The sequence below is a fragment of the Micropterus dolomieu genome, linkage group LG06, assembly GCF_021292245.1.
Source record: "Micropterus dolomieu isolate WLL.071019.BEF.003 ecotype Adirondacks linkage group LG06, ASM2129224v1, whole genome shotgun sequence".
NCBI lineage: Eukaryota > Metazoa > Chordata > Actinopteri > Centrarchiformes > Centrarchidae > Micropterus > Micropterus dolomieu.
Genome location: NC_060155.1, coordinates 17,647,361 through 17,674,471, shown reverse-complemented (window position 1 = coordinate 17,674,471; position 27,111 = coordinate 17,647,361). Strand labels below are relative to the sequence as shown.

General features: G+C 39.3%; 3 protein-coding genes across 6 annotated transcripts; 2 read left to right on the top strand and 1 right to left on the bottom strand.

Moving 5' to 3' along the window:
* Positions 1–2,136: 2,136 nt before the first annotated feature.
* Positions 2,137–10,511, bottom strand: mau2 (MAU2 sister chromatid cohesion factor). Of its 4 annotated transcripts, none has more exons than XR_006825493.1 (20): positions 9,697–10,511; positions 9,509–9,526; positions 9,265–9,330; positions 8,962–9,057; positions 8,789–8,883; positions 8,652–8,679; positions 8,398–8,553; positions 7,907–8,053; positions 7,627–7,717; positions 7,443–7,546; positions 7,208–7,285; positions 6,832–6,897; positions 6,561–6,644; positions 6,389–6,438; positions 6,222–6,299; positions 5,997–6,108; positions 5,792–5,882; positions 4,233–4,360; positions 3,967–4,136; positions 2,137–2,609 (listed from the first exon to the last, which is right to left on the bottom strand). XR_006825493.1 is itself a non-coding variant. In XM_046052627.1 (20 exons), exons 2-20 carry the CDS (start codon positions 9,928–9,930, stop codon positions 4,062–4,064), a joined length of 1,797 nt encoding a protein of 598 aa, XP_045908583.1. In that variant the 5' UTR covers positions 10,048–10,511; the 3' UTR covers positions 2,137–4,061. The 4 variants fall into 4 exon arrangements, 2 of the variants coding, with proteins under 2 accessions (XP_045908583.1, XP_045908582.1); XR_006825494.1 differs by having other exon boundaries at positions 2,137–2,330; XM_046052627.1 differs by having other exon boundaries at positions 2,137–4,136; positions 9,697–9,930; positions 10,048–10,511.
* On the top strand, positions 9,580–15,229 carry armc6 (armadillo repeat containing 6). Its single transcript, XM_046052628.1, has 8 exons — positions 9,580–9,708; positions 10,929–11,059; positions 12,770–12,855; positions 12,937–13,507; positions 13,636–13,781; positions 13,872–14,003; positions 14,154–14,291; positions 14,387–15,229. Exons 1-8 carry the CDS (start codon positions 9,623–9,625, stop codon positions 14,597–14,599), a joined length of 1,503 nt encoding a protein of 500 aa, XP_045908584.1. The 5' UTR covers positions 9,580–9,622; the 3' UTR covers positions 14,600–15,229.
* A 227-nt stretch (positions 15,230–15,456) lies between these two features.
* LOC123972420 (mitochondrial coenzyme A transporter SLC25A42-like) lies at positions 15,457–26,798 on the top strand. Its single transcript, XM_046051923.1, has 8 exons — positions 15,457–15,853; positions 19,102–19,285; positions 21,145–21,256; positions 21,457–21,482; positions 21,798–21,964; positions 22,092–22,208; positions 22,431–22,582; positions 22,720–26,798. Exons 2-8 carry the CDS (start codon positions 19,193–19,195, stop codon positions 23,043–23,045), a joined length of 993 nt encoding a protein of 330 aa, XP_045907879.1. The 5' UTR covers positions 15,457–15,853; positions 19,102–19,192; the 3' UTR covers positions 23,046–26,798.
* The last annotated feature ends 313 nt before the right edge of the window (positions 26,799–27,111 follow it).

Below are 27,111 nucleotides of genomic sequence, written 5' to 3'. Positions count from 1 at the left end.
CTGTTGTCAATATCGGATCTTACATGCGGATATTTCTATATTTCAAGCGTCTTTTCAGTTGATAGCCTATCTCATTAATATAAGTGCGCATATTTCCTATATTTTTTGTAAAATCAAACATGTTTTTATTAGCTTTCAAGTAATTTATGTTTCGGGTCCTATTGTCCAATTGACTGCTGATAAATAAAATAAAACACCTGTTTCATGCAATGTAATGATAAGGACTAAACTCAGTCTCCAATAATATATACAATTATTCTAAATATTTCAATTGATACAACTGATAAAACGATTAGTGCTACAAACCTGTTCTCCTGTGTGCAATTTCTGTTTGTAAAACAACTGTAATGGATTACAGTTACTATTCTATAATTACAGATTACACTGGTGTAGTTACATGTAAGAAAGGTAGCACAAATAGTTTAAGAGTCACTGTCACATCAGTAATGAGTCCCTGGAGTACTTCACTCACCTTGCATGTGTGTCCACCTAACTGGAGAAGGCAAATAGAAGATTTTCAAAATAACTTGTGCAAAAGAGGGTATTACAGGCAGGCAAATATATCACCCTGAATGATCTGTAACTTTGCACTTTGGCCTGATGAGTTATTTTGTATTAAAAAAGCAAATGTCTTGTTTTCAGTTTGGGATATTGAGGTTTAACTGTATTATGAGACATCATCCCCTCTTTTCACCCAACATGTTTTTTCACTTAAAGGGCATTAATGTCACATCCATTTAAAAAAAGAAGCTTGGAACAATCTCTCAAACAGTTAGATCCAGTGTTATGATCTAAAACACCTTTTTCTAAACAGGTGATGTTCAGAGGTTTGTCATGTCCTTCACAGTTTTCTCAGTAGTTCCTTGGAGGTCAGCTAGAGTGTCCACATCTACAGCGCGGTCTGAGGGGATTTGCAGTGACACATTTTTGTTGTTGTGTTGGTTCTGTGCTCCAGCACAGTGCATATGAAATCAAACGATGAGTATTAGACTGATCAATCTGCTGGTCTTACTGAAGAGCAAAACCACATAATGCCTTCTGTATTTTCTCATTTCATAACACTGCAGTCAAACAATCTTTGGTCAAGAATAAATAGTACAGACAATGTCATGCAGAGTTCATGTTATCCCAGCAACATCTAGGAATTGCATTTGCATTTAACTCATGGATGTTAATTAGCAGCAGATGGTTACATTTTACATTACCTTTTCAACCTGTTTCTGACAACTGTTGACTAAAGCTTAAACACCTTAAAACCTTTTAAAAGGCTATATGTAAAATGTAAGCTCTTGTGGTTGACAGTTCCATTTATTCAAATTTAGATTTCAAGGAAAAAACTGCACTGGTGACCTGTCCAGGGTGTACCCCACCTTTTCGCCCGATGCCCCCCGCGACCCTGTACGCAGGATAAGCGGTTGACGATGGATGGATGGATGGATGGAAAAAACTGCTAAGTTTTGCCTCAATGGATCATTCCAGTATGTTTGGGAGTTTGAGCTCTTTGTGGTGATATAGTGTTTAATGGTAAATGGATGGTAAATGCACTGTACTTGTATAGCACCTTTCTAGTCATCTGAACTTTACACATGTCACATTCACCTCTTTTAGACACATTCATACACTGATGGCAGTCGCAGCCATGCAAGGTGGCAACAGCACATCACAAAGGAACTAATCACTTACACATCATTCATATACTGATGGCACAGCCTTCAGGAATCAGCAATTTGGGGTTCAATATCTTGCCCAAGGATACTTAAATATGCAGACAGGAGGAACCACGACCTTCCACTTCACGCTGACAACTTAAGGAGGTGTCAAACAGCTGCTTTTCAGAATGTATTGAAATAAATGGAAACAATACATTTTCTAAAACAGCAACACTGTTTGCAAAATGGTTGGCCGCGATTTAAAGTACGCTGTGTGTTTTGTACCAACGGGGTTGAAACATACAGAAGAGAGCCAGCACAACAATACTGTTACTGTCATTTGTGCTCAACATGCAATCAAACATTAAGTTTTATAATATGTAAAATGTCAATACAATAAATGGCATCCATGCTGTAGTTTTTTTTGCCGTAATAAACTTGCAACTAGTAGTTTATTTTGAAATAACAAACACTATCAGTGCATAAATCTGTATAAAAATGTCTTTACTAGATAAAACAAAAAATCTTTCCTACATTACAGCAACTCAGTCAAAAGTTATTTGAAAAAATAATCAACAATAATGGCAAACAACAAATGCATCTGATATAATGAAAAGCAAAATGAAATAAATAAATAATTAAATAATAATTATTAAAAATACAGATTTATACTGCCATCATCTGGAAGAAATGAGAAAAACAACAAAGATAAAAAAAAAACAATTATCCCAAAATGCTGACATGGAAAAGTTTCATCATGAAACAACATATGTGCAAACAAGTAATAGTAAATATTATTATTACTGGTGCCTTGACTCCAAGGTAAATGTGCACAGTATATAAACATACACCACAGTGAGGGTGAAATAGTAAACATTTAAAGGGAAGTACAGTCAGGCAATACGTCGACTGAAGTGCAGCGTCCAAAAATATCCATATACTCATTTGATGCATCACAGTCTGAAAACATGTTTAAAGTAAATTTGTCATTCCTTCAAAACATTTATAAACACTATCAGATGTCAACCAAACAAAAGGTTTCCCTATATATAAAATGGTCAGGTGGATATAGGGTCTAGCAAATCTAATATTTAAAATTCGATCTCATGAATGCTCATTTTTGTTCCTCGTCAGTGAATAAACTACAAATGCAGCTGTCCGCCAAACCAACTAGTTCAATCATACCACTACACTACATTAAAATCATTACATATAGTATACTATATATCTAAATTTATCCTAAATAATACTGTACTAATACTACAATTCTTTGGAAAAAAACAGATTTTGAGTTCTTCCACGATAGACTGAGGCCCTCTTGACTGTCGGTTAGGCCAATGGATGGATTAAATTTAATGCTAATTTAATCTGAAAATCTAAGATTTCTCTAAACATTTCTATTTCCTCCAAAATAAAACTACTTCCACGATGGTCAAGAAAGAGTTAGGAGATGAGCTAAATGAGTTGAACAAAGCAGTTGAATTTAAAGGTTCCCTGTGGGGTTTTAAACCACTCTGACCAATGATGTCACACTTTTCCACTGATTAACAGGTGACGGTAACTCCACGATATATATAGCAAGTTGCCAACAAAGGCAGGGAAGAACAAGAAGACAGCAAGCTAGTTCAAAATCAGCTTTGCTAATGTTTTTGGAGGAATGCATTTTACACATTTGTTAGAGCTCAAGGATACAAACACAATTTTTGGTGAGTAACACTTAACGTAAACATAACTTTTGGCTCAAAAACCAATTGAAGTTTAAAAAGTTACACATTTTGGGAAATATGTGTAATTGCTTTCTTGCAGAGAGATACAAGAGAAGGTGGATGTCACTCTCATGTCCTGTAAATATAAAGCTACTGCCTAGCTTCGCACAAAGAATGGAAATAGGGACAGAGCGGGCCTAGCTCTGTCCAAAAGTAACAAAATCCACCTACCAGTGCTCACTTAGACTAACACTAGCTGTTTCCCACTGTTTGTGCTAAGCTAAGCTGACTGGCTGCTGGCCGTAACTTCATATTTAGCGTTCAGAGATTTCAATCTTCTCATTTAACTTGTGACAAGAAAGCAAATAACAATATTTCCCAAAATGTTTTAAAACTTGAATTTGTTTTTGAGCGGAGAAAACACGCAATTACAACCACTCCAGAGTGTGTCAGTATAATATCAAATGTTCCCTGACACCCTTTACTTTCCAAAAAAATTCAAATCCAGTTATCCTGTGCCCCAAACAAGTGAGGGAATGCACCTAATGGAAGCCTGCCAAATGACAAAGGGCAGTTTCTAATTTCATTATCCTGCCTCCTCTGCTTCTTACCCTTTTACCAGCTCCTTCTGTTCATCTTTTCAAGTAATTTCCCCTACAATTACTCTTCCACGTCTCCTTTTCTCTGCCAGGGTGGGTTTTTTTTCTCAGAGCAGGCTGGCCAGGCTGGTAGTAGGTCCATTCTGAGGCTGAAACTGCACAGGGGGGAGGCCGTCTGTCCACTAAAACACAACACATTGCACAACAGTTTCTTTCAGAATCCAGGCAGGGTGGATTGACTTACTGTTTATAGGCTGACTGACTGATGTTGGGCTTACACTGATGAGATTGTGTTCAGGGAGGCTGCAGGCCGCGATGTGGTCCTGCAGGAGCTGCTGGGAAAAGTTTTGGTGCATCTGAGCTGCCTCGTGGGCGTCCATGGAGTTTCCACAAGCCTTGTTCAGATCTGTAGGGGAAAGATCATTGATAACCACAGCTGCAGTTTTGTGTTTTAACGTTTTTGGATCCTAGCATCAGTTCCACCTTTGATTATGCTCAGACGTATCAAGTTATTGCAGATTAAGCGTTTCTTCTGCCACTTTGTTGTCTTCCTGAAGCCTTGTCCACTTCAAATTCAGTCGTGTCTTCGTTACTCTGTGATGTATTAATGCTGTAACTGAATGTGAAATTGTTTTGCCATAAGAAAAAAAATTCTTCTGTGCTAGAAAGATATTGGAGTCGATGTTTAAGGATTTCCTGGGACAAGTAAAATGCCACGTCCAGCCAGTAAATCTAACAAAGAGAGGAGTTTGCTGTGTTGGAGTAAAGTTGGGAATTAAAGCCTTGCTAGCAGTTCTATGTACACAACAAACTCATCTCCCTTGTTTCCACCAGCTTTTCCTACACCAACTCTCCCGAGATTTCAGAGCAAGAACTGTCCTAAACAAGACTTCAGTTTCTTCTTCAAAACAAAGGGTGTCTCCGGGAGTCACTCGTAGGGACCCTTTCTATGATGTTGCCAGACACCTAGTTTAACAGTCTGAGCCTGTCAGTGGCAAAAAGAAGCATTTATTGTGGGTGTAATTTTAACAGGTGCAATTGCCCTACTACTGCACGGATTCCAAAACCTTTTGTACCTACTAGTTATTTCCACACCAAAATATGGGAAAATATAGGTTTAACAATTCCAACATTATCCTTTAATCAACAGATATTAAAACTAAAGTTTTAATTTAATTATGAAATTAACTGAATTACATGTTTGTATCATTATGGAATTTAATTAGATACATTTTTTATTTGATTATTGTCATTTAAATTTAAAAATGCCCTTTTTCAAAAGTCTGTTTTTATTTCACTAAAGCATTTTCCCAGGAACACTTTTATGTCATGTCATTATTTCATAATGTCAAATTCTTTTCCCAATGTCACCCTTCACCTTTCAGCCAATCACATGTCCCCTGCTACCAGATTTAGCCAGTTAGCTAGAGCAACAAGCATGTAAAAGTAATTCTGAAGTTACTGCTTACTCTTGCTGCTGCTGTAAATGACTTTTGAAAAAGGTATTTTTAAATTAAATTATTAAATAAAATGCAATACTTTTAAAACTGTATGAATATATAAATAAGAAATAGCATTTCATAATTGCATATATTTTACACATATTTTTCATGTGATTATTTATTTAGTAATTATTTTACAATTGTTTTAATACTCCATACCCATGACATCTGATGTGGATAATAACCAGAAGAGCAACCATTCCATTTTGGGACACACTCAGCTTCCCTCTGGTGCCCCCATCAGGCCAACATGTAAACTTCTTCTATCACACCCTTTTGGGAGAATATTGCCTGTAACGTAATATTAACATGAAACCTAAAATTGACCGCTGTACCTTTGAGAAGAGCAGAGGACCAGAGCTGCACAGACATGTCGGGGATCTTGCTGGCCAGCTGCATGGCAGGAACCACCATATTGTTACTTTCCTGAAGAAAGTATGGAACCAGACAAGTCGTCAGGATCACATCTGCTAGTCCGTAGATACTGGTGCTACTGTGTGTGGTTAAATAGAGATGCTATGTGGTAATATATTGACTCACCCTATGGTTGCCCAGGACAAAGAAGATATGACCCAGTAGGACTAGCGAGCAGGCAGTCAGCCTATTCAGATCCTCAGCGTTAGACATCTTCAGGGTCTCCCTTAGAAATCTTCTGTTGATGCAAGTTTACATGTTAAGCTTTCTTGTTCTAAACATAAGAACATAACATCAAGACTAAATTAAACTCTTACAGTACAAGTATTAAAATTAAAAGTAAAGTGTTACTTGGCCTCATTGTAGCGTCCCTGGAAGAAAGACAGAAGCCCTCTGATGTAAAACGCTGCGGCTTGTAGACAATGACAGCTGAAGAAGTCAAAATCATATTATTATTTAAAATTTTGTAAAAAAACATGGAACAGACTTATATGATGTGATGTCGTATCCATAGTTACCTGACGGGAAAGTTGTGATCAGGATTAATCCTCTCAAGAAGGCTGTACAGCTGTTGATGATTAAAAAATAAGTTACCAAATTAAAAACATATATACACACACACACACACAAACACACACACACACACACACATATTAGTTTAAATGCTGGGGGAAGGAGAAGCTCCCAGACCTCTTGATGTCTGTTGCCTTCCCGGATGTAGACGCTGGCCAGGTTGGTCACAATAAATGTCCACAGCTCCTGGTGTGTTGTCATCTAACAGAAGACAAAAAAAAAGAGATAGGAAATCACCAACAACATTGAGTCATCTAAGAGTAACATTAGTGGATTAATAGAAACATATATTTGATATTCTACTGGATTTCAAAGATCTGGATAAACTTTGGGGGTCAGAGAGAGTTCACAGTCCACAGTGATCTAACAGTAACAATATGAAACTCACCTGAAGAGCAGCAGTGAACTGAGCCTCAGCATTATCCATGCAGTTTACTGATATACAGTAGAGGCCCTGACACAGCAAAAAGGATACAGATGAGAATGGTTCTTATTAACTGGGATAGATGCATCTTGTAAACAGTGAGCAAGTCTGCTACTTTTTTCTACAACCTAGGCACTTAAAAAAAGGGAAATGTCAACAACACGTGTTGGTAGAATATGGAGTGCAATATTATCACATACACATTTTTGCTTTGAATATTTCATAGGGGATCGTTGACGTTGTTATTCTCACAAGTATATCTTGTCCCATTTTTCTTATCATAAGCATGCCTGTGTTTCCTTTTTTTGTAAAGGCGTGTTTTTATTGCTGGTACACTTACCAGTAGTGTGTGAAGCTGGGCAGCATGATTTGTAAACAGCCTGGGAGTCTGCTGGCAAAGCTGACAAACCTGAGAAATCTAAAACACAGAGAGGAATCATCAAAAAAAGGAAATAAAACTGCGATCAAAAAGCTATGACAAGTTCTGGAGTAAACTGGTGTAAAAGAATCTGTCCTTTTATTCACAATCAGCAACTGTGTGGCAACATACAAATGAAGTGCTACAGAAGATGTACCTCTTGTAAAGCTGTGGCCTTGTGTCCAGTGACCAGTCGGCACATGATAATATGTTCCAGCAGGATGACTTGGAACGTGGACAGGATGGGACTGTTGTCCAGCACTTTGAACACATACAGATGGATCAGATTTGATTCAACGACGGGGGGCAAATAAGCAGTGAGCGTAATCCAACAAGCTTACTCTTCAGCTTCTCCAGCTGCATGAGGGCTTTGTCTGTGTACTTCTGTGCCTTCTCCAAGTAGCCTGCCTGCATGGAGTGCATCACTGTCACCTTTTTGGACAAAATAAACAAAACAATTGCTATTTCAGAATTTATGATTATTTCTTGAAGATAAAAACACTTGTGTGTGTGTGTGTGAGAGAGAGAGACACACACACACACACACACACACACACACACACACACACACACACACACACACACACACACACACACACACACACACACACACAATCTCACCAGGTAGACAAGCACACACATGTGCTCTTTGGGCAGCCAGTGGAAGAGAGCTGCTGGATTAGTGGGAAGGATCTCATCGTCGTGGAGCGTTGAGATGGTCTGGATACACTGCTGAAGCTGCTTTAGACACGGCTTCACACTCTTTACCTAAACCCAACATATAGATAAACTTTGTAAAGTAATTTCATACCATAAACATAAATCTGGCTATGACAAGCATATTAAACATTAGTTACATTTAACTTTACACTCACTGACTACAGGTACTATACTTAAGGGATCAGCAGGCACAAATGTTATTATAATCCGATTAATTTACTACTAGTTAGGGTTATGGGGAAAACATCATGCACTGAATCTCACTTTATTTTAAATGTTCAAATGTTTGTGTGAAAAATGCAAAGAAATCAAATTATTTTACTTTTACATGCAGCTCTTGGAGTGTGATTTTAGTGGTTTTCCAGTAGTAAGACATATAGATACAGCTGTACCTGTCCAGCATCCAGGTAGTGTGTCACCTGCAGCAACAGGAAAAAAACTCGGAGGGACTCCTTCTGAATGGGGTTTCCCTGCCAGTTTTCAATAATGGTCCCACACAGTGTCAGCAGAGGGTGCACCTCGCTCAGCTTCCGCTCCATCAGCAGCAGCTGCAGAGCCACAAATGCATGTGCGGTTAACAGAATTGTGAGATAACACAAATAACACGTAAAGTGCCTTTAATTAAGAGAGAACAATCTAAGCTTACCATTCCTTTACTTAGTAAAAACAGAGCTCTGCAGGGGAAGAAAAGAACAGCCAAAGTTAATGTAAGATAATGAGCATTAAACCACAAATCAATGTGCAATCTCTCAGTGTATTCAAACATAAAACAGATCTGTTCACCTTGTGTACTCTGAGCCCATGACTCTTGCATACTCTGCCCCGACTCCTAAGAGATCGCAGGCCGATACTAAGTCCTTCTCTAGCGCATGTAGTTGCTGAAAGGGAAGAAAATCCTGCACATCAAATCGATTTATAACACATGAAGAAGTTTGTAATATGCGATATTTTCTTACCGCCAGTTGAAAAAGCAGTCTGCAGTGCCAGTAGGGAGTTTGCTGAGAAATCTGGATGGCCTTCCGCAGCACTGGCTTTGCAGAGTCCACCAAGTTCTTGAAAACATAAGCCAATAGATGAGTTATTAAGACAGAGCAAATAAAAAACCAAGCTGCAAAAGAAAGTGTTTTAATTATTTACATTTAAGTTATAGCCTAATACGTATTCTAACGCCATGTATTATGCTTAAATTTTCCAAACACCACTTTTCAAATTACATTATTATTACAGGGTGACAAGATGCAAGCATTGGATGCACCAACCTGTTGACAGTAGAACTCTGATAGGATACTTGCTGCTTCAAACTTCACATCTTCAAATTGAGAGATCTGATATAAATCATGAAGGAATTGTTATTACCCCATTATCAGCTGGGTCAGTTTCAAGATAAATCCAGAACCCCTTTGTAAAACATGTATATATGATGTGAGATGATACATTGATGCTGAGGTAACACACCTTGTGTCAGTTCGTATGCATTGTCATGTTATACACAAAAAAGGATACTTGTTGTGATATGAACCACTGCGGAAAAAATAAGAAAGCAAAGTATTAATGTCAGCACCACGTGGATTTTGACAGTGAGTTGGTGCAATTAATGAATAAGCATCACTGGCTGACATGTCTCTAGTACTTATCATTATTAGCGATTCATTGTACCGCAGCCTGGTATCAGACACTGTGCTGCTGCTCACCGCTTTCTCCAGGTGAGTCTGGGCCAGCTCGCTGTTCTTTGTGTGTCGGTACAGCACCGAGCCCAGCTGCAGGTGAGTCCGGGCCTCGACCCTCGCAGACGGCTTGAACTGAAACATTGCCTGCAGACAGTGGACGCACAGACGGATCTTCGGCGGACTTGACGTGCGGAAATGTTCTGCAAAGCCCAGCAGGGCTAGGTACCAGGGCTCCGGGGCCTCTGTGCTCGCTGCCATCTTGGGTTGTCCGCGGACAACACAACAAAAAAATACACAAATTTATCGGTGGACCGACGTCCCTGGGTTGCAGCTAGTGTGTTTCTACCTCAATTATTTCCATTAGTACTAACTTACCCATAGACTGTATAAAACATGTAATTTACTGCCGCCAAGCTAGCAGAGGAATAACAACGTCCGATCGTTTTTTTCAAAATAAAAAAAACATGAGTAGCAGAAAGACAAACACAACACACGTTTCTTGTAATGCAGGTTACTGTAGTGGCCAGTGGATAGTAAGAAAAATACATTATTTACAGCTACCCACTTCGAAAAGTCATTTCACGATATATAGCCACATGACATAGGAGTTTACCACGGAAAATGTATACATAACTACTAAAATGCCTCCTTTACTTTGAAGGGAAAGTCGTCAACATAAAATGTTAACTTAAAACTGTTCGTTCCGTCCCAAATGGCGGCTAATCACGTAGCGCGTGCAACTTCTACTAGCTACTAGCTACTCCATTTGTTTTTTTTCAAGTCGTGACCCGGTGATTAAAAAAAGTCGTCTTCAGGTGAACCAGTCTATTAGTGGAACTAATGTTGCTGTCAATGTCCCAGCCGAGGATATATATGAACGGGACCTTTTGCGGAATTGACTATTCACTTAAATTGTTACGCGAAATTCACGCCCTGCGCTCGTTGCTGAGGTTACGTTAGTGAGGGCTGCCGACTACGTTAAGTGCGTAAATTGACAGTGGTAGTTGTCGGTTCATTCATAACAGTTTAGGAGGTTATCCGTCACTGGCCGGTGGTAACAGTTAAGTGATTTGACTTGTATGACGATATTTTTCTTGCATTGCAACACTTTTATTTAACTACAGGTTTGTAAACGCCAACAACTATAGCTGGAAACAAGAGCAGAAACACAACATCTACTACTAGCCCACACTAGCTAATACTACTAGCTATCTTGAATAATCAACGCAATTGATATTTTCTCATCTTGATTTCAGAGTGTGGAAAATGGCGAAGCGGAGGATCACACAGGAAACCTTTGATGCTGCTGTCAGGGAAAACATGGAGGAGTTTGAGATGGATCCGTGTGAGGCTTTGAAGGATGCTGTGGAGCAGTTTCAGTCTCAAGGTAACAAAGCTCAAAAGGACAATGGCTGGTAGTTGATGCATATACAGTTTTGTTGTTGACGGTTGATGGTGAGTTTGTATAGCTTGTTTATGATCTACATTTACATTTACTCATTTGGCAGACGCTTTTATCCAAAGCGACTTACATTTGAGGAACAACATACAAGCATCAACAGAGCATCAAATACAGATCTACAACCAACAATACATATTAGTAAGAGCAGCAATAAGTACTAGTAAGAGCTCACAGTACATATCACATCAATGGGGTAAATACCTAGGGAAGGAAGTAAGAGTTAACAAAAAGTGCAATCAAAACAAAAAAGTGCAATCAATACAAGATCATTGTAGGGGATAGAAGGAGAAGAGCACAGGACGTGCGAGTTAGAGGTGTTATAAGAGGAAGTGTTCTCGGAAGAGATGAGTTTTCATGCGTGTGGTAGCTCGTTCCACCATCGTGGTGTCACAGATGAGAATAGCCGGGACTGGGATTGCTTTGTGTGAAGGGATGGCAGAGCCAGGCGGCGTTCATTGGAGGAGCGTAGCGGCCGAGAAGGAACGTAAGTTTGTATTATGGAGTTTAGGTAGATGGGTGCAGACCCAGTAGTCACTCTGTATGCAAGCATTAGTGACTTGAATTTGATTCTGGAGGCCACGGGGAGCCAGTGGAGGTCACTGAGTAATGGAGTGACATGAGTCTTTTGGGGCTGATCAAAAACCAGAAGCGCTGCTGCGTTCTGAACCATTAGGGTTTCACTGCACAAGCTGGAAGACCTGCTAGGAGGGCATTGCAATAGTCGATGCGAGAGATAACCATGGCCTGTACCAGAAGCTGGGTGGCGTACTGAGTGAGGTAGGGCCTGATTTTCCTTATGTTGTATAGATCTATAAACACGCAGGGGGAATCAGACTTACTCATGGGAAACATATTAAATGCAAAATATCAGTATATCTATCTATGCTTTGTGCTTAAAAATAAGTGAAATCAGTGACACCAAAACATACTACTAAATTATTTGTCTTGGCTGAGGAATGGTCTCTTTTTTAGCATCTCACTGAAGACAGGAGGCTTAATGATTAATGTGTGAAATAATGCTCAGTAGGGCTGGACAATAAAACAATAACAATAATTATGTGATATGTTTTTTCAATAACAATATAACAAATGTTCAATAAATATTCAATAAATGTTTGATTTTATTTACTTGAATCATACACGAATAATGACTTAATTTTTTCATTGAGATGTTTATTTTGTTGAGGAAAAGGACTGAAAATAGCTTTTACTTCATTTTACTCATGTATATTTGTTGACAGAGATAAAATCTCTGTCAACAAATATGCAAATATGTATACAATTATGTTGACAAATATCTCTGTCAACATAATTGTTTTGAATGTTCTACCTCAGATTTGTGAAGTGATCCACTGTTTGGCTTCAAGTGTTGAGCATAAAGAAGAGTTTTAACCACAATTAACCATCACATTTCTTCAACTTTCACTCAGGAGCAAAAATCAGCCTTTAAACTCGAAAGAAATAACAATTTGATACTTATCATAATAATTATCGATATCGAAAGATACAAACATTTTTGACCATATCGTCCAGCCCTAATGCTGTAGTCAGTTGACAGTGGTTGATTCAGCTTATTTAGTGAAGTATTAAAACTAACGGTGCTGTCTTTAACACTAAACTTATGTGTGGATACAGGTGTGGATCTCAGTTGTATAGTGCAAGCTGCGCCAGCTGTATCATTTGATGGCAAACAAGAAGAGCAAACACATGAAGTCTTACAGGTAAGTCTTGACCTGATATGTGAAAAGGGTCTGCTTACTATAAACATTTCACACTCTCACTCATCTCTTTTTCACCTGCAGGCTTTGGATTCCCTCCGAATTGGAAAAGATTCTGCCGGTGCAACGGAAGTGATGGAAGACATAAAACGCTTCACTGAGCATTGCTCTCTTGGATTTGCCCAGAGGTACCTGGCTGCCCAAAAAGACGCCTACCCCGTCATCCTCTCTTACTGCAAAAAGAGTGTTGAGGACCAGGAAGCTGTGTTGACTACCCTGTCCGCTCTGGCTGTACTGACAGATGGACAGCCAGACTTGTTGGATGCAGAGGGCCAGCAGTTCCTTTTGCATGTCCTTAGGAAGTACCAAGCAGACACCTCTGTGACGCGTGTAGCCATCTGCGTAGTACGTCGCTGCTGTTTAAAACATGAACAGAACAGGCAGGATTTGGTAAAAGGCGGCATCCTGCCTCTGTTGACCGGTGCCATTATACAACACAGCGCATGTGCTGAGCTTGTCAAGGAGGCCTCTGCAGCTCTCAGGGTCATGACCTTTGACGATGATGTCCGAGTTACGTTTGGGCAGGCTCATGAACATGCCAAGAGTATTGTTCTCGAGCACAATGGGCTGAAAATTTTAATTGAGGCTGCGAAAGGTAAGGCCAGCTGATGAATAGTTTATGTGGGTGTTTGCCATATTTGCTTCAGCAACATTTGTTTTTTCTAAATCAGATTCTGGTTTGATTAATGTAATTCCTTCATTTCTTGTGTTCCTCCCACACAGCTCACCTTGATAATAGTTCTGTTCTGAGTGAGCTCTGTGCAACTTTGTCCCGTCTGGCTGTGAGGAACGAGTTCTGTCAAGACATCTGTGATCTAGGAGGACTGAAATTCATGATGACGCTGCTTGCAGACAGCTATGAGTCACCGGTAACCAATTAAAATAAAGAGATTGTGATAAGAAACTGATTCAAGATTCAAATTCTATGTTTGTTGTGCTCACTGGTTTTCTCTTTGCAGGATTTGGTTCGGCAGGTTCTAAGCGCAATACGAGCCGTAGCAGGAAACGATGATGTGAAAGATGTAGTCGTCAGTGCTGGTGGAGTCCAGCTCGTTGTCATTGCTATGAACAGACACATGAGCAACTCTGCTGTGAGTTAAATGTGATACCTGACGGACCGAATCTAGCATTTACCACAGATTTTGTTTTTTTCATATGTTGGTTTTTGTTGCATAAAAATACGTTTGAGTTATAAATAAATTCTGCAAATGTCCTAAGATTATGTTCATGTTTGGCTGTAGGTGTGTGAGCAGGGCTGCGCATGCCTGTCTGTCCTTGCTTTGCGCAAACCCAACAACTGCAAAGTCATCATGGAGAATGGAGGTGCCTTGGCTGCCGTGCAGGCTATGAAGGCACATCCTCACGTGGTCAATGTGCAGGTAATGTGAGGTCATTAATAATGAATATACTTAATTGAAAGCCCTCTCACAGTCTGCCAACTCTCTATGTTGCTATTTACTTTCTTCCTAAACAGAAACAGGCGTGTATGCTGATGAGAAACCTGGTCTCACGTATGAGTAACTACAGCCAACCAATCTTGGAGATGGGAGCAGAGGCCCTGATAGCTCAGGCGCTAAAGACCCATCAAGACTGTGATGACGTGTATAAAGCAGCCCTCAGAGATCTTGGATGCCAGGTGGAGCTTCGAGAGCTGTGGACCGGCAAACATGGCAGTCTCACCAACTGAAAGTAGAGGAGAGCAGAGAGTTTTCCTGAAATTCATGTTTAAGCAAGGCGAAATGTTATGATGTTGGGATACATAGCAACCAGCTGGACATATTTGTACAGAGTAGTTGTTGTAGAAAAGGCTTGTGAGCAGTGAAGACAGCCAAGCCTCCAGTCAACACAGTCAACATAACGCCCTTGAGTGGTTAAATATATTTTTTTCCTGGCCGTTTTCTGCTGACAGCTACAGAAAGCTCACTGTAGTCCTGTTGTAAATGTTTTGTATGCAAGTAATATTTAGTTTACACATTTTCTGATGCTGATTTTATATGTGTACCACATTTATGTTCATGAGATGTCAGATGCAAATTTGTATGTTTGTTGCCATGGGTAAATATAAATGTATTTGCTGCTATGCAAATAGTATAACTCCACTGTTTTGTGCAGATTAATTTCCCATGTTGGCAGAGCCGCCTTTTAACATGTAATGACTGCTTTAAACTTTTACCATAGCTAAACATTGCCTTTTTGTTTTTTAGTCTGTATATACATTATTACAGAGTAAATCTAAAATCTTTGATATTTTGATGTATGGTTAACATTACACTGTATATTCTGCATGATTATGATAAACCTCACTTGAAGCACTTCACCCTTTACCTTGCTGTGTGACTGTGTGTAGATGTGATGATACACTGTGTGTGGTGAGACTGAGGCCGAAGATACTGTGGAAATTACTCCCAGTGTACCTCATGGACAGGAAAAACCCTAGGAGAAACTACAGGAAGCCACTACTTCTTACCAAGTCCTGCTCACGCCCCTCTAACCGACCTATCCAAACGTTCCCCTCCTCATTCAAACTTCATTTCCCACAATGCCGCAGCGCTCGCCCTTGTCAAACCCTCACTGTGAGTCAAGCTAACTTCCTCGGGTCGCTGTCAGGAGTTAACTGTAGAAACAACAGCATGGACGATGTCAGTCACTTGAAGTCACTGTAGGGCTAATGAGTTTGAGACATGTGTGGAAGACAGTGCCTTCAACACCACGGAACATTTTATCAAGACCTAAGCTTGTTACCTCTGCAACGCTGTCGACGCGGGTAACGTTAACATTAACGTTAATGTAGCAGTAAGCTAACAGCTAGCTAATGTTACTTAACCTGCTTTTTGGCTAACTTAGAAACAGCTCCCGAAAACCTGCCAAAGACTTGAAACAACGCACCAAGTGAGGGATATAAAAGCATCAGATATCTTCGAGCTGGTGTCAGATTTGTAAGGTAAGAAATGTTGTGTTTGTATGAAGTGACAACTAGCTGGCTGTTTTGTCAGTGCACAAGTTTGGACAAGCCTGGTGGCTGGTGCACATCAATCCAGTGAGACAGAAGGAGAAGCGGGGTGATTGTGTTATGAATGAATGTCTAATTGTAGAGTAATACTGCTGAATTGTTTCCACACCCTGTTTATGGTTATATAGCGTGAGCAGAAATATTCTGATAACAAAGATATCACATGCCAAGGAAAATGGTAGCTTAATGGGATAATATGCTGTTACTAAACAACAACCTAACATAAGAAGATAGACAAAACAACACCTGATAATATAATTCAGTCCACTATAGCGGCACCACAAAGTCAGGATTCATCTAAAATTGACACATTTAATTTTGAGCTGAAAAAGTCGATTAATCAAATAGTCAGTCGGCAGAAAAGTAGTATTGTCAAGCATGAAGGCTACATGTGAGTAACGTTATGTGCTACCTTAATCTGTTTTACATCTTTGTAAACTGAATTTATTTGGTTTTTGGACTGTTGGTCTGACAAAACAAGCAATTTGAAGATGTCACCCTTGGCTGAAAAAAAAGTTTGAGCACTCTTTTCTGACATTTTGTCAACTAAACAATTTATTGGATACATGATTTAGTCAAAGCCCAGTGCACTTCATTACAATTATGGCTGTTCTAATGGAGTGAATTGGATAAAGTGTTCGAATTGTTCATCCTTTATCCCCACACACAGTTTCTGTCATTTTCAGGCAGTTATTGTTATCTTGACACATGAAACGATGCAGATTACTGATACACTGATATTTTACCGGTGTAGGTAACCCAGCTGAAAGGGCAGGTTGTTCACTGAAGTTTCTCATGAAAAACAGCTCAGCACACAAGAAGGTACTTCTGGGTTTTTAATTAAAATTATTAATCAACAGGGACAGCTCTGCATCTCCATTGCTGTGTATACTGCATGGGAATGAGGTATTGGATCATGGATGAAAAGTGGAGGGGGAACTTGAAATTGCAGCCAAGCCTGAGGCACACCAAGCACACATAATAAGTTAACAGACAAGAACAAGGAACTGTAAAATGATATGCATGGGGAAGGAGGCTCCTGGGAGGGATGAGGGCTGGCTTGGGAGTAAGGACAGTGGGTGAGGTGAAAGGGGACGCATTAGGGGTCTAAGTGCTCATTTGAGGATCGGGCTTGAAGACCTGTTGTACTGATGCCAATATAAGTTTCCCATGATTACCCAGCTTTTCAACAGACCCTTTGTTCACTCTCTCATCTCTTGGCTTTCTCTCTCCATCTTGTTTTACTTGATTGTCCTTTCTGTGGCTAAACTCCTTGAACTCTGATGTGTCTAAGTGGACTCTTTTCCAGTAATGTATTTTTTTAATATAGCAAATATTCAGTATCTACTAGTTCCTTGATTTGAAGCTGGATTAAGCTTCTATATAGTGAAGTATTAAAACTAAAAGGTGCCATCTTTTTTTGTGGCTGCACTTTAACATTCAGTAGAATAATCTAGTGCTGAAACAGCTAGGTAATTGTGTAGTGTATTAACAGATCCTGCATTTGTGACAATTGATTAACTATTTTAGTAACTTATCAACTTAAAATAATATTATTTGGCTGAGCCATTATTTGCTTTTTGCAGACATATCAGTATGTCAGTAATGGTTGTAGTACAGAAAAGATACATTATCAATACTTTGACCTTTTTTTACTGTACAAAAAAGAATAAGATTATAATTTATTTATATTTTCAATATAGGTAAATATTGTCTCTAGAACAGAAACAAAGTTGTTTACAACACAAAATGTACTAAACACAACTCAGTAACATCTCCCTGGAAAAAAAATATATATATTCCTGACATCAAAACAAAAACAATTAGTAACTATTTTTGCTATTGTGTAGATTGGATGTGTGAAAAAAATCATTACAAAAAACCACTTGCCATCTTGTACACATTCTCCTGCAATTCACGTTTAACATATTTTGAATTGTGACTGCGATTTACAGTAAAGTTGGTTTGAACCTGAACGGTGCTTGGCTGTGAAACGTGTGCAGTATGTAATAATCTACCAGTGAGCTTGTGGGGGTCGAAGGTTGCATGAATAAGTGATTTATCCAGTAAAATGATGACCTTATTGATAAACATGCAGATGTATTTGTTTGTAAAGGTAGCGAGATTGCCTTAGATAATGCTCTACTCATTCAAGTCTTCATTGACTACAGAGGCAATAATGTCCTGATTGCAGACTGACAGTGATCTAATATGTTATGTTGGCAAAGGAGGGGCTTCAGTGGTGGTGTTTTTTTGTCAACCTTTGACCTACAAGTCCTCAACTCTGTCCTTCAAGAGATATCTTTGCGTATAACTTTCTGTAGTTCTACTTTGCTCAGTGTCTTTATATATCTTTCATTAGCAGTTGGTTAAAGGTAAGTGGATTATTCTGTAGGTAAATATTTACTACAGTGTGTTGTTTTTACAGTTTCTTGGTTAAAGATAAGCACCATTGCCGTCACCATAGGCTGACGGGACACTGCTTTAGTCAGCAATGCAAAGAAAGTACTACATTAGAATATGTTTCTCTGCCTACAGGTCTACAGACGTCTAGATTAGGGCTGGACGATAAAACAATAATAATTTCCAATCATTATCCCAATTTAATTTTCCTCAGTAACAATTACAAATGTTCAATAAATGTTTGATTTAATTAATTTGAATCATGAACGAAACTTATTTATTTGTATTGATGTATGTATTTATTTTGTTAAGGAAAAGGGACTGAAAAGAGATTTTACTTTATTTTACCAATGCATAAATAAAAAGGATTTTTATTAAATGTTTTGAAAGTGATCCACTGTTTGGCAAGTGTGTCATGCTCTGACCATAAAGAATAGTTTAAAATCACAATTAACCATCTGGTTTATATTGAATGATATGAACCGTTTTGGCCACATTGTCCAGCCCTAGCTAGACTTGAATACTTTGATACTGATTACCACATGATGAAGCTATAATCATGAACTGAATACAACTCAGTCTATCACAGTTAATATGTAAACAGTGTTTGCATGACAGTTCCTTATAGCATGCTCGTCACTTGAACCTGACACACTTCTCTAAGAGTAACAAGAGTAGAAGCTTAACCGCCGAGATGTGTTATTTTATATTCAGGCTGAATTTGAACCTAAAACTGACTTCTGTTTCTCTCTCCAACCCCTCCCTCTACTCTGTAGCTCTCAGTGCTTGGTGTTGCGCTGTCCCCCCACTACCCTGGTGGTTGAATTCATGAGCACGCTCACTGACGGCTGTTCGTAGTCGTTGGGGATGGGGAATGGAGTCCAGGAACAACGGACATCACTCACACAGGGAGATGTGCTTCCACTGGCTTCCTCCAGTCAGTCAGAAGTGAGCTATGAGGTGAATTTTTAGTAATTTCTTTAAGACATGATACTCAAAAGGAGCAAATCTGCCTGAAAATGTATTCCTTGCTTTTTTTGTCTTTTTGCTGCTCAGTTTTAATCTGTGCATTTGAATGATTTGTGTCTTTTAGAGAAAAGCAATAGAGCTGCTCAATTGAAAGCGAATACTCATAGCAGTCGTGGTGATTTTCTAGTTTAGAGGAATTCTCTCAAACAAAATCTCAAGGCATCTGTAAGACCAGGGTCTGAAATTAACCCTTTTCACTGCGTGCCACTGTGGCAGGTAATTTGTTTTGTCTGCCACTTTTGAAATGTATGCATTTTGTATTAATGTATTATTTAATGTAAATAATGTTGTTATTTGATGTTCAAGACATTTACACAAAACATTACCTGCATGTTTGCGTGAATAATAATTTCACAGAAAGATAATTTGAGAGTCAAGTCATGGCATGAAATAATATCAGGTACCGACAGACGACAAGAAACAAAAGGTCACCACAGTGTATTATACAATCACTACTTAATACAAAACCCACAGTTCAACCACCAATGAATGCGTCCTTATTTCGGTTCAAATCTGCACAAGAGTCCACATCTCAACAAAAACCTCCTTCTGGATCCCAGCAAGCAAACAATAAATACTCAGTTTCAATAGAAAGGTTGTCCAACAGAAACAAAAAAAAGTGACAGCTCTTGCGGCTAATAGACAAGCTTAGTGATTCACCAACAACACTGGAGTTACCCCGTGTAGTCCTGCTGTTGCTGCTGGCAAGTCACCGGTTGGGCCTCTTTCAGACTGGTGAGTTTGGTTTGAAACGTCATAGATATTCCCTAAGCTGACTGGTGGCTGTGTGTGTCTTGTTTATGACTCAGGCGCATGCGCCGATCGCCACACCACACTAACCTTACCACGTGTGTCTTGTTGTGCATGTAGTGACTATGTCCTATACTTAGCCGCTACTGGTTGCTGATTTGGATTATTGTTTCTAATATGTACTCAGAAAAACGATGTCCAGTCTTTTCCAGTAGTTTGCAGTTTAAGGCGTTTTATTTCCTGCGTCCTTACAGCACCCACTTCCAATAAATAATAAGTCATATAAAGTAAAATAAACAACATAATCTGAGCACAGTTAAAAATGGTTTACTCCTCCTCTTCAATTAACAGCACCTGTTTGCATCAGTACAGGAACGTAAATTCCTTGAGGCCAGGTAACACAATGCAATATCATGCCCCCTGTGGCTTGGAGGAAAACAACCCATATGGCTCCAACAGTGCATTTTCCCTGTCTGACAAAGTGGTAGATGGCCTGATGATTGTACCCGCCACTGCCAACAATTTACCTGCATTTGGTGGGTGTTTATTTATAACCAAAGAGCGACTATTGCAACGTCAGAGTGTCACCTAATGATTTTACTGTCAAAATTCACTAAAATATCATAATTTGATTCTTCCACAGTTTTATTTTTGTGATTAGCTCCTGTCAAGGGAACCTGAAACTTTGCTTCATAATATGGAGAAAATATGTCATTATCTGGTAATCTTCAATCGCAGAATCATAGTGGCATCCTAATGCTATTTCAGTTTGTGTGTTTTATGTGTTTAATGTGAAAGAGATTAACTGAGATGCGTTTGTAGTGTCATAGGCTCTTCTCTGCCTTTGGTTAATTTAAGGACATCTGCTCTTTGTAAGGTTTCGGGAGCTGCTTAGTCAGATGTCATCTATTGTCCTTATATAACTCCGGTTTAATGATCGACAACATCTCAAACAGAAGTTTGTTCACACAAGGATGGAGTTTTTACAGGATTCTGTATGTGTTGGTGACCCTAAATGTGATTCCTCCATCGCTGAGCAGGGCCTGAAGTACACTCGGTCTGTCCTCAACACGCTCTTCTCGGGGGCTTTAGCAGGAGCTGTGGCCAAGACAGCTGTCGCCCCGTTGGACAGGACTAAAATCATTTTCCAAGGTAAGTGGGATGCTCTGCTGACCTAAAAGTGGAAACTGTTTTTAGATTAAAAATGACCCACATGGATGCCAAAAACTTATCTAGAACGGTTATGAGTTAACTCCGTTGCTTTTTCATTCATAGCATTGGGAATATTAGAACATGTCACGAGAAACACTGCACACATGTTATTTATATTGTACATATATTTTGTTTTTCAGTGTCTTCAGCAAGATTCTCTGCCAAGGTAGGTTTGATGACATATTTAATGTCCGTTTCTTGGTAAAACAATTGTCTGATTCTCATTCATAACAAGCGATTCATTCATCTGTTAAATTTAACATATGCTGCGTGTTTTTTTTGAATGATCAAGTTTAAGTCACAGAATCTATAAAGTCGAACTTGCGTAAACTTTATAGATTCATGCAACATACATTTATTGGCATATTAGTTTTCAGTCTGACCTCCAAAGAATATATCACAGGAACATGTTTAAAGAGAGAAATCTAAACAAGAGTAGTGAAATCAAACTGAGTGTGATTGTGTTTGTGTGTACAAACAGGAGGCCTACAGGTTGATCTACCGCACCTATCTGAAGGACGGCTTCTTCAGTCTGTGGAGGGGGAACTCTGCCACCATGGTGCGAGTCATCCCATACGCTGCCATCCAGTTCTGTGCACACGAGCAGTACAAGAGGCTGCTGGGAAGCTACTATGGCTTTCAGGGGAAGTAAGTGTCAGTTTGTCCTGGTAGACCTGCTACTCAGATGTGGACTTTTATCTTGATGGTTTGTTTTCTTGAAAATGAAAAATGTGAAAGGCTGATATACATGCAATTGTTTTCCTCTGTGTTCCAGAGCTCTGCCTCCAGTTCAAAGGTTACTGGCTGGGTCTATGGCTGGTACCACAGCCACCATGCTGACCTATCCTCTGGACATGGTGCGAGCTAGGATGGCTGTAACGCCAAAGGAAATGTAAGGTCATCTTTAGCTACCCATACACAGTCATCAGTGGGTATTTGATAACACATGTACCCACTGACAGTAGCACTACAGCAAAACAACACGAAGGGCTCCATTGGTATGAGTGTGTTGCTACAAGGTTCAGATTTAGGAGGAAATGTCACCACAGCAGCAAGTATTTTTCTATCGGTTCCATGCTCATATTTGTTTGTTTATGGTGCCCCCCCTGTTTAGGTACAGCAACATTCTGCACGTGTTTGTGCGGATATCCCGAGAAGAGGGCCTGAAGACGTTGTATCGAGGCTTTACTCCCACCATGTTGGGTGTTGTGCCCTACGCTGGTCTCAGCTTCTTCACCTATGAGACGCTGAAGAAACTACATGCAGGTAATGCACTACCCACTGCCAAGTTTAAATGTATTTATCTACAACCCCCTTTTTTTTCACACCTAATGTTTATGTTTCATATGGAAAATAGTTGTTGACTGAATGGCACTTGTTTATATCCCCCTTCTCACCTGTAGAGCGCAGTGGACGCTCGCAGCCCTACTCATATGAGCGCCTGGCATTTGGAGCCTGTGCAGGTCTCATCGGCCAGTCGGCGTCTTACCCTCTGGACGTGGTACGACGCCGCATGCAGACCGCAGGAGTCACGGGTCACACGTACGGCACCATCCTGGGCACTATGAAGGATATTGTGTCTGAGGAGGGGGTTATCCGTGGGCTCTACAAAGGTCTCAGTATGAACTGGGTCAAAGGACCCATTGCGGTGGGGATCAGCTTCACCACTTTTGACCTTACTCAGATTCTCCTGAAGAAGCTGCATCAGATGGGCTACACGGCTCGATAATAGCGATGCAGAGGGACAAAAATAGGGATAGTGGGGTGACAAGATCCCTATAAACAAAACAACAGAGAAGGTGAAAGAGTGAAGAGTGTGAATTGCTGGATAGAAACGCAAACGCACTGTGGCTCAGGATGCGTGTGTAATATTAATGTATTCTCTCGCTTTATCTGTGTGAAACGGGGAAGTACGGTCCCTGTAGACGTGAGGTATGTTGGATGGGCCTGTTTACCTGTACACACTGTTGTCATGTACATCAAAGTGCAATATGCTTTTATGTATGTACACATAAATTATAATGCCTCATGGACAAGGTCTGTGAGTGTATTTGTCAGTCAGAGAGTTTAGGGGTTCACACGCACACAAACATACTTTGAGGTCTCCCAGCTGCTTAAAACTGACGCCTTCCAATGCAATGCAGGTTGCCACTAATTTACTAGCGAACTTTAAGATACATTTGCTTTAATAAGAGTAAAATATGTCCCCTTGAGATTTGTTTGTGTGAGCAAGTATACCAAAGTTTAGGATATGAGCTAATTGCAGATTATGGACTGTTTATAAAGTATAGTAAAGCACAATCTTGCCCAGCACAGAGGTTTAAAGTCCAGTATTTTTTAGTGGAGGTCTTAAAGATTGAATTCACAGACTTTTATTTGTAGTTTATCTACTGTGCTGACAGCAGACAGATGTGCTATATTGTATGCCAGTGCCAACAGATTTGAAGTTTAAAGAGTGCCCATATTATTTTGTTTGTTTTTACTGTAATCACATAATGGGCTTTTAAAAAATATTATACAGTTTAGTTGTCTGTAATATTAATAGTGGTAATTAGACAGAAGTTATGCAGAAGGATTTCTAAAGTTGTTGAGCACAACAGCTCCAGTTTAACCTCCTGTTGACATACAGCCCCATGTAAAGCAAGCAATTTGATAGGTCATTTTCCAAATGTGAGATCATAAACACTGATTTAATGGTTTAGGAGGAACACATGTTCAGTCTAATGTAATCCAGTACAACAGCCCTGCAATGAATACTACCTTAATGAAGTTTACAATGTGCTGTTGCTGACTCTAGTGTGTGAGAGGTGTGGCTTTAACTCCGGTAATCTTTTAGTGGTATTGTTTTGGATTACAATATATTGAGAGGTGTTTTCTAACTTCACTGAAATGGACACACACACACATAGTCATATATTCAGTATACACATGTTGTCTTCCATTAGCTGTTGGTAGGACAGCTGCAGTGTGATTTGTTTAAAACTTGGCGAGACACTAGAAATAACTTCACAACAAGGGTGGATTTAAATCCCATTGTAGAGCTGTAGCAGTATTTGCTAACGGACTAGCTTGAATGGAAATATGCACACACTTCCTGAAGATATGATTTGAGTTCTCTGTTACAGGCATAGTTCAGCACATTTTAGCGTTCTCAGTATTGTAAATTACCTCAGCACATTATCAAATGGGAATCTCACATATCAATGTTTTATGTCGAGTAGTATCAAAAATGGGAGTAAGTGCTCAGTTTTCATTTGACCTTGTGCGAGACCGTTTCAACAGTATTGCTGCAGGCCTACCGTTGTTGAAGAGTGTCAATAGTTTCTATATTTGGAGCACACGTACTGAGGCAGGGTGTTTTAGCTGGGGGAGCTGGATGCAGAGCCAAGTGGAACAGAGAGCAGGAAAGTGTCACTTTATCAGAATGAAGCAGGAAGCTTTCTCAGAAACAGGGACAAGGATCTCAACTGACACCCAATAGTCAGTTTAAATAAAAAATCTATGACGCTCCCAAAACAAAACCCTGTTTTATTTGTATTAAATAAACTCTACTAGGACTTTTCATTATTGATCAATCTCTATAAATTTATCAAACAAAATGCCCGTAATTATTAGAATAATGTCTTAACATTGCTTACGTGTTCTGACCAGCCGACAAACAACCCCAAATATTCATTGTATAAAGATCTACGGTAAAAAAGCAACTTTTTGTAATTGATTAATTGTTTTTGTCCATTAACTAATCAATTTATCAACTTCTTTTTCTATTATTTCTGTTCAAGGACCCTGGTATCATTTTCTAAATTATAAATGTATTGATTCTGATGCTTTAGTTTTTGCACCAGTACCACCAATACGTTTTTCCTGATATCTTACGCTACTTATTTTTTCATTTAATAGGCCTAACTTCTCAAATGTTAAATGTGTCTAAGCACAGGCAGCTTACAGAAACATTTAATAAACTAGAATTATGATTTAAATCGGGAACTGTCTGATCAGAGAGTAAGTGAAGAAGAGAACGAAGCTGAGCAAGCATTTGTTGTCGGCTATGATACTCACTCCTAGGTATTGAGAAGTATTGCTATTAGACACCCGGCCCCATCCAGTAGGCTATTCCACTTACACTTGACCCCTGTTCATTAAACTCTGCTTTCCCCTGGCCTGCCTCAGTCAAACCATCATCATTTATCTGCGTCTTTTCTGTCTGGTCATTGATTGTTTTCCTCATTATCCAGTGAGTCAGGAGAATTGTAGCAGCGCTCTGGTAACCGATACTTATACATAGTCTGATCTTAATTCTAATCAGTAGATGGTGGAGAACCACGATGCACTCAGATTAACAGCAGATGCAAGTTCAGTATTTTAATGTCTGTTATCTTTACCCCCTGCTTTAGTTAGCAGGAGGGAAATATGTGTAGCCGAGTTTAGATCAATGACTGAAACCTGCACATGTTCTGAGCTGAAGCGAGTGCAGCGTAGCAGAAAGTGCACAGTAACTGAAAGCGAGTGAAAGTGGTTACTGACTTTTAAGTGCCTAGCAAAGAATGGTAATGTTTTTACTATGACTTGAGCTACTTCTACTAGCCTTTTTGAAGGTTGCTTCCATTCTCTAGCCTTGCTTCGGGCTTGAAGTTAATATTTAAGGGGCAGCAGATTTTTTTTGAGGGCGGTTTGAAGTTTGGGGATTGTTGGACCTCTGTGACTGAATGTATTACTTCAGGTCCAGTTTTTGTATGTGAATTTTGTAAAACTTATAAACTGCCTTGCAGGGAATTGCCGTCTAGGGTGAGAGACACGATCCTTGGCTCCCTAACAGACTCGACCAATCCTTTCCAACCAATTTAGGACTAATTTGTGGAATGTAGGAAGAACTTCAAAGTACATTTAATGGTTATTTGTACCTTATTTCAATTGAAAGAATGTAAAGAGTACTACAATGTTATTTTACCCCAACTGCTATACCTATAGATCAAAGGAGATAGGTAAATACAAGATGAAATACACTATAATAGGGAGAGTTGACAAACCCCTGACAATCATGAAATGCCAAAAAATGTAATGTTTTTGTTATAAAATAAAAGTACATTTTTTGTTTGAGAAACTGACAGTGGCTTAACGAGGACGAATACTGAAACACTACGACATAAAACTCTGGTAAAAGATGTGATTTTTATTTTTTTTTAATTTGCACTTGTAAAAGCAAATTGAATTGTTTTAACCCTGTTTGTGGGTAATCCTACATAGACGTGCAGACAATGCTACTGTGTTTGCATGTTCCAGCAGATCATCTTGTGTCGTTTCGTTTCATTGCAGCAGTGATACAACAGCTGTTTTGTAAATTCCAGTGATTTGTGCCAACTGAATGTACGTATACAGACCTACTAATACCGCAGCCTGTGTCCAGTCTCTAGTGATGATGGTGTTTCTGTGGGAAAGTTTTGAAATATCAAACTCTCAAATAAAACTGGATGTTGACAACAGATTTATGCTTGTTAATGTTTCACAGTTTTTCCTGTCCCTGAATGATGTCTGTCTGTACTTGTGGAGTAACTTTTGGCATTAGATTAAAACTTTATACAGTCTCCTACAATATGTCCAGTGTGGCATTCCATCCATATAATAGATTAAATAGAATAGAAAAATAGATATAAAGTGTAAATAAGGAAATAAATACATTGTCATGGACAAAAATGTGGGCATCCCTGCATGTCTGTAACATAATGTACTCTCCCAGAAAATTGTTGCAAGTACATGGTTTGGCATTCTCATATTTATTTGTTTTGTTTTTTTGTTTG

Excerpts from the sequence above, each read along its gene's own strand:
- LOC123972420 (XM_046051923.1), top strand. The coding sequence starts at position 19,193 with ATGGGGAATGGAGTCCAGGAACAACGGACATCACTCACACAGGGAGAT. Across the intron at positions 21,483-21,797 it reads CAGCAAGATTCTCTGCCAAG|GAGGCCTACAGGTTGATCTA; the intron begins GTAGGTTTGATG and ends GTGTACAAACAG. Across the intron at positions 22,583-22,719 it reads GCTGAAGAAACTACATGCAG|AGCGCAGTGGACGCTCGCAG; the intron begins GTAATGCACTAC and ends TCTCACCTGTAG.
- mau2 (XM_046052626.1), bottom strand. The coding sequence starts at position 9,930 with ATGGCAGCGAGCACAGAGGCCCCGGAGCCCTGGTACCTAGCCCTGCTG. Across the intron at positions 8,884-8,961 it reads GACTGCTTTTTCAACTGGCG|CAACTACATGCGCTAGAGAA; the intron begins GTAAGAAAATAT and ends CTTCCCTTTCAG. Across the intron at positions 8,554-8,651 it reads TTTTACTAAGTAAAGGAATG|CTGCTGCTGATGGAGCGGAA; the intron begins GTAAGCTTAGAT and ends GTGGCTCTGCAG.
- armc6 (XM_046052628.1), top strand. The coding sequence starts at position 9,623 with ATGTCTCTAGTACTTATCATTATTAGCGATTCATTGTACCGCAGCCTG. Across the intron at positions 13,782-13,871 it reads CAGACAGCTATGAGTCACCG|GATTTGGTTCGGCAGGTTCT; the intron begins GTAACCAATTAA and ends TTCTCTTTGCAG. Across the intron at positions 14,004-14,153 it reads GACACATGAGCAACTCTGCT|GTGTGTGAGCAGGGCTGCGC; the intron begins GTGAGTTAAATG and ends GTTTGGCTGTAG.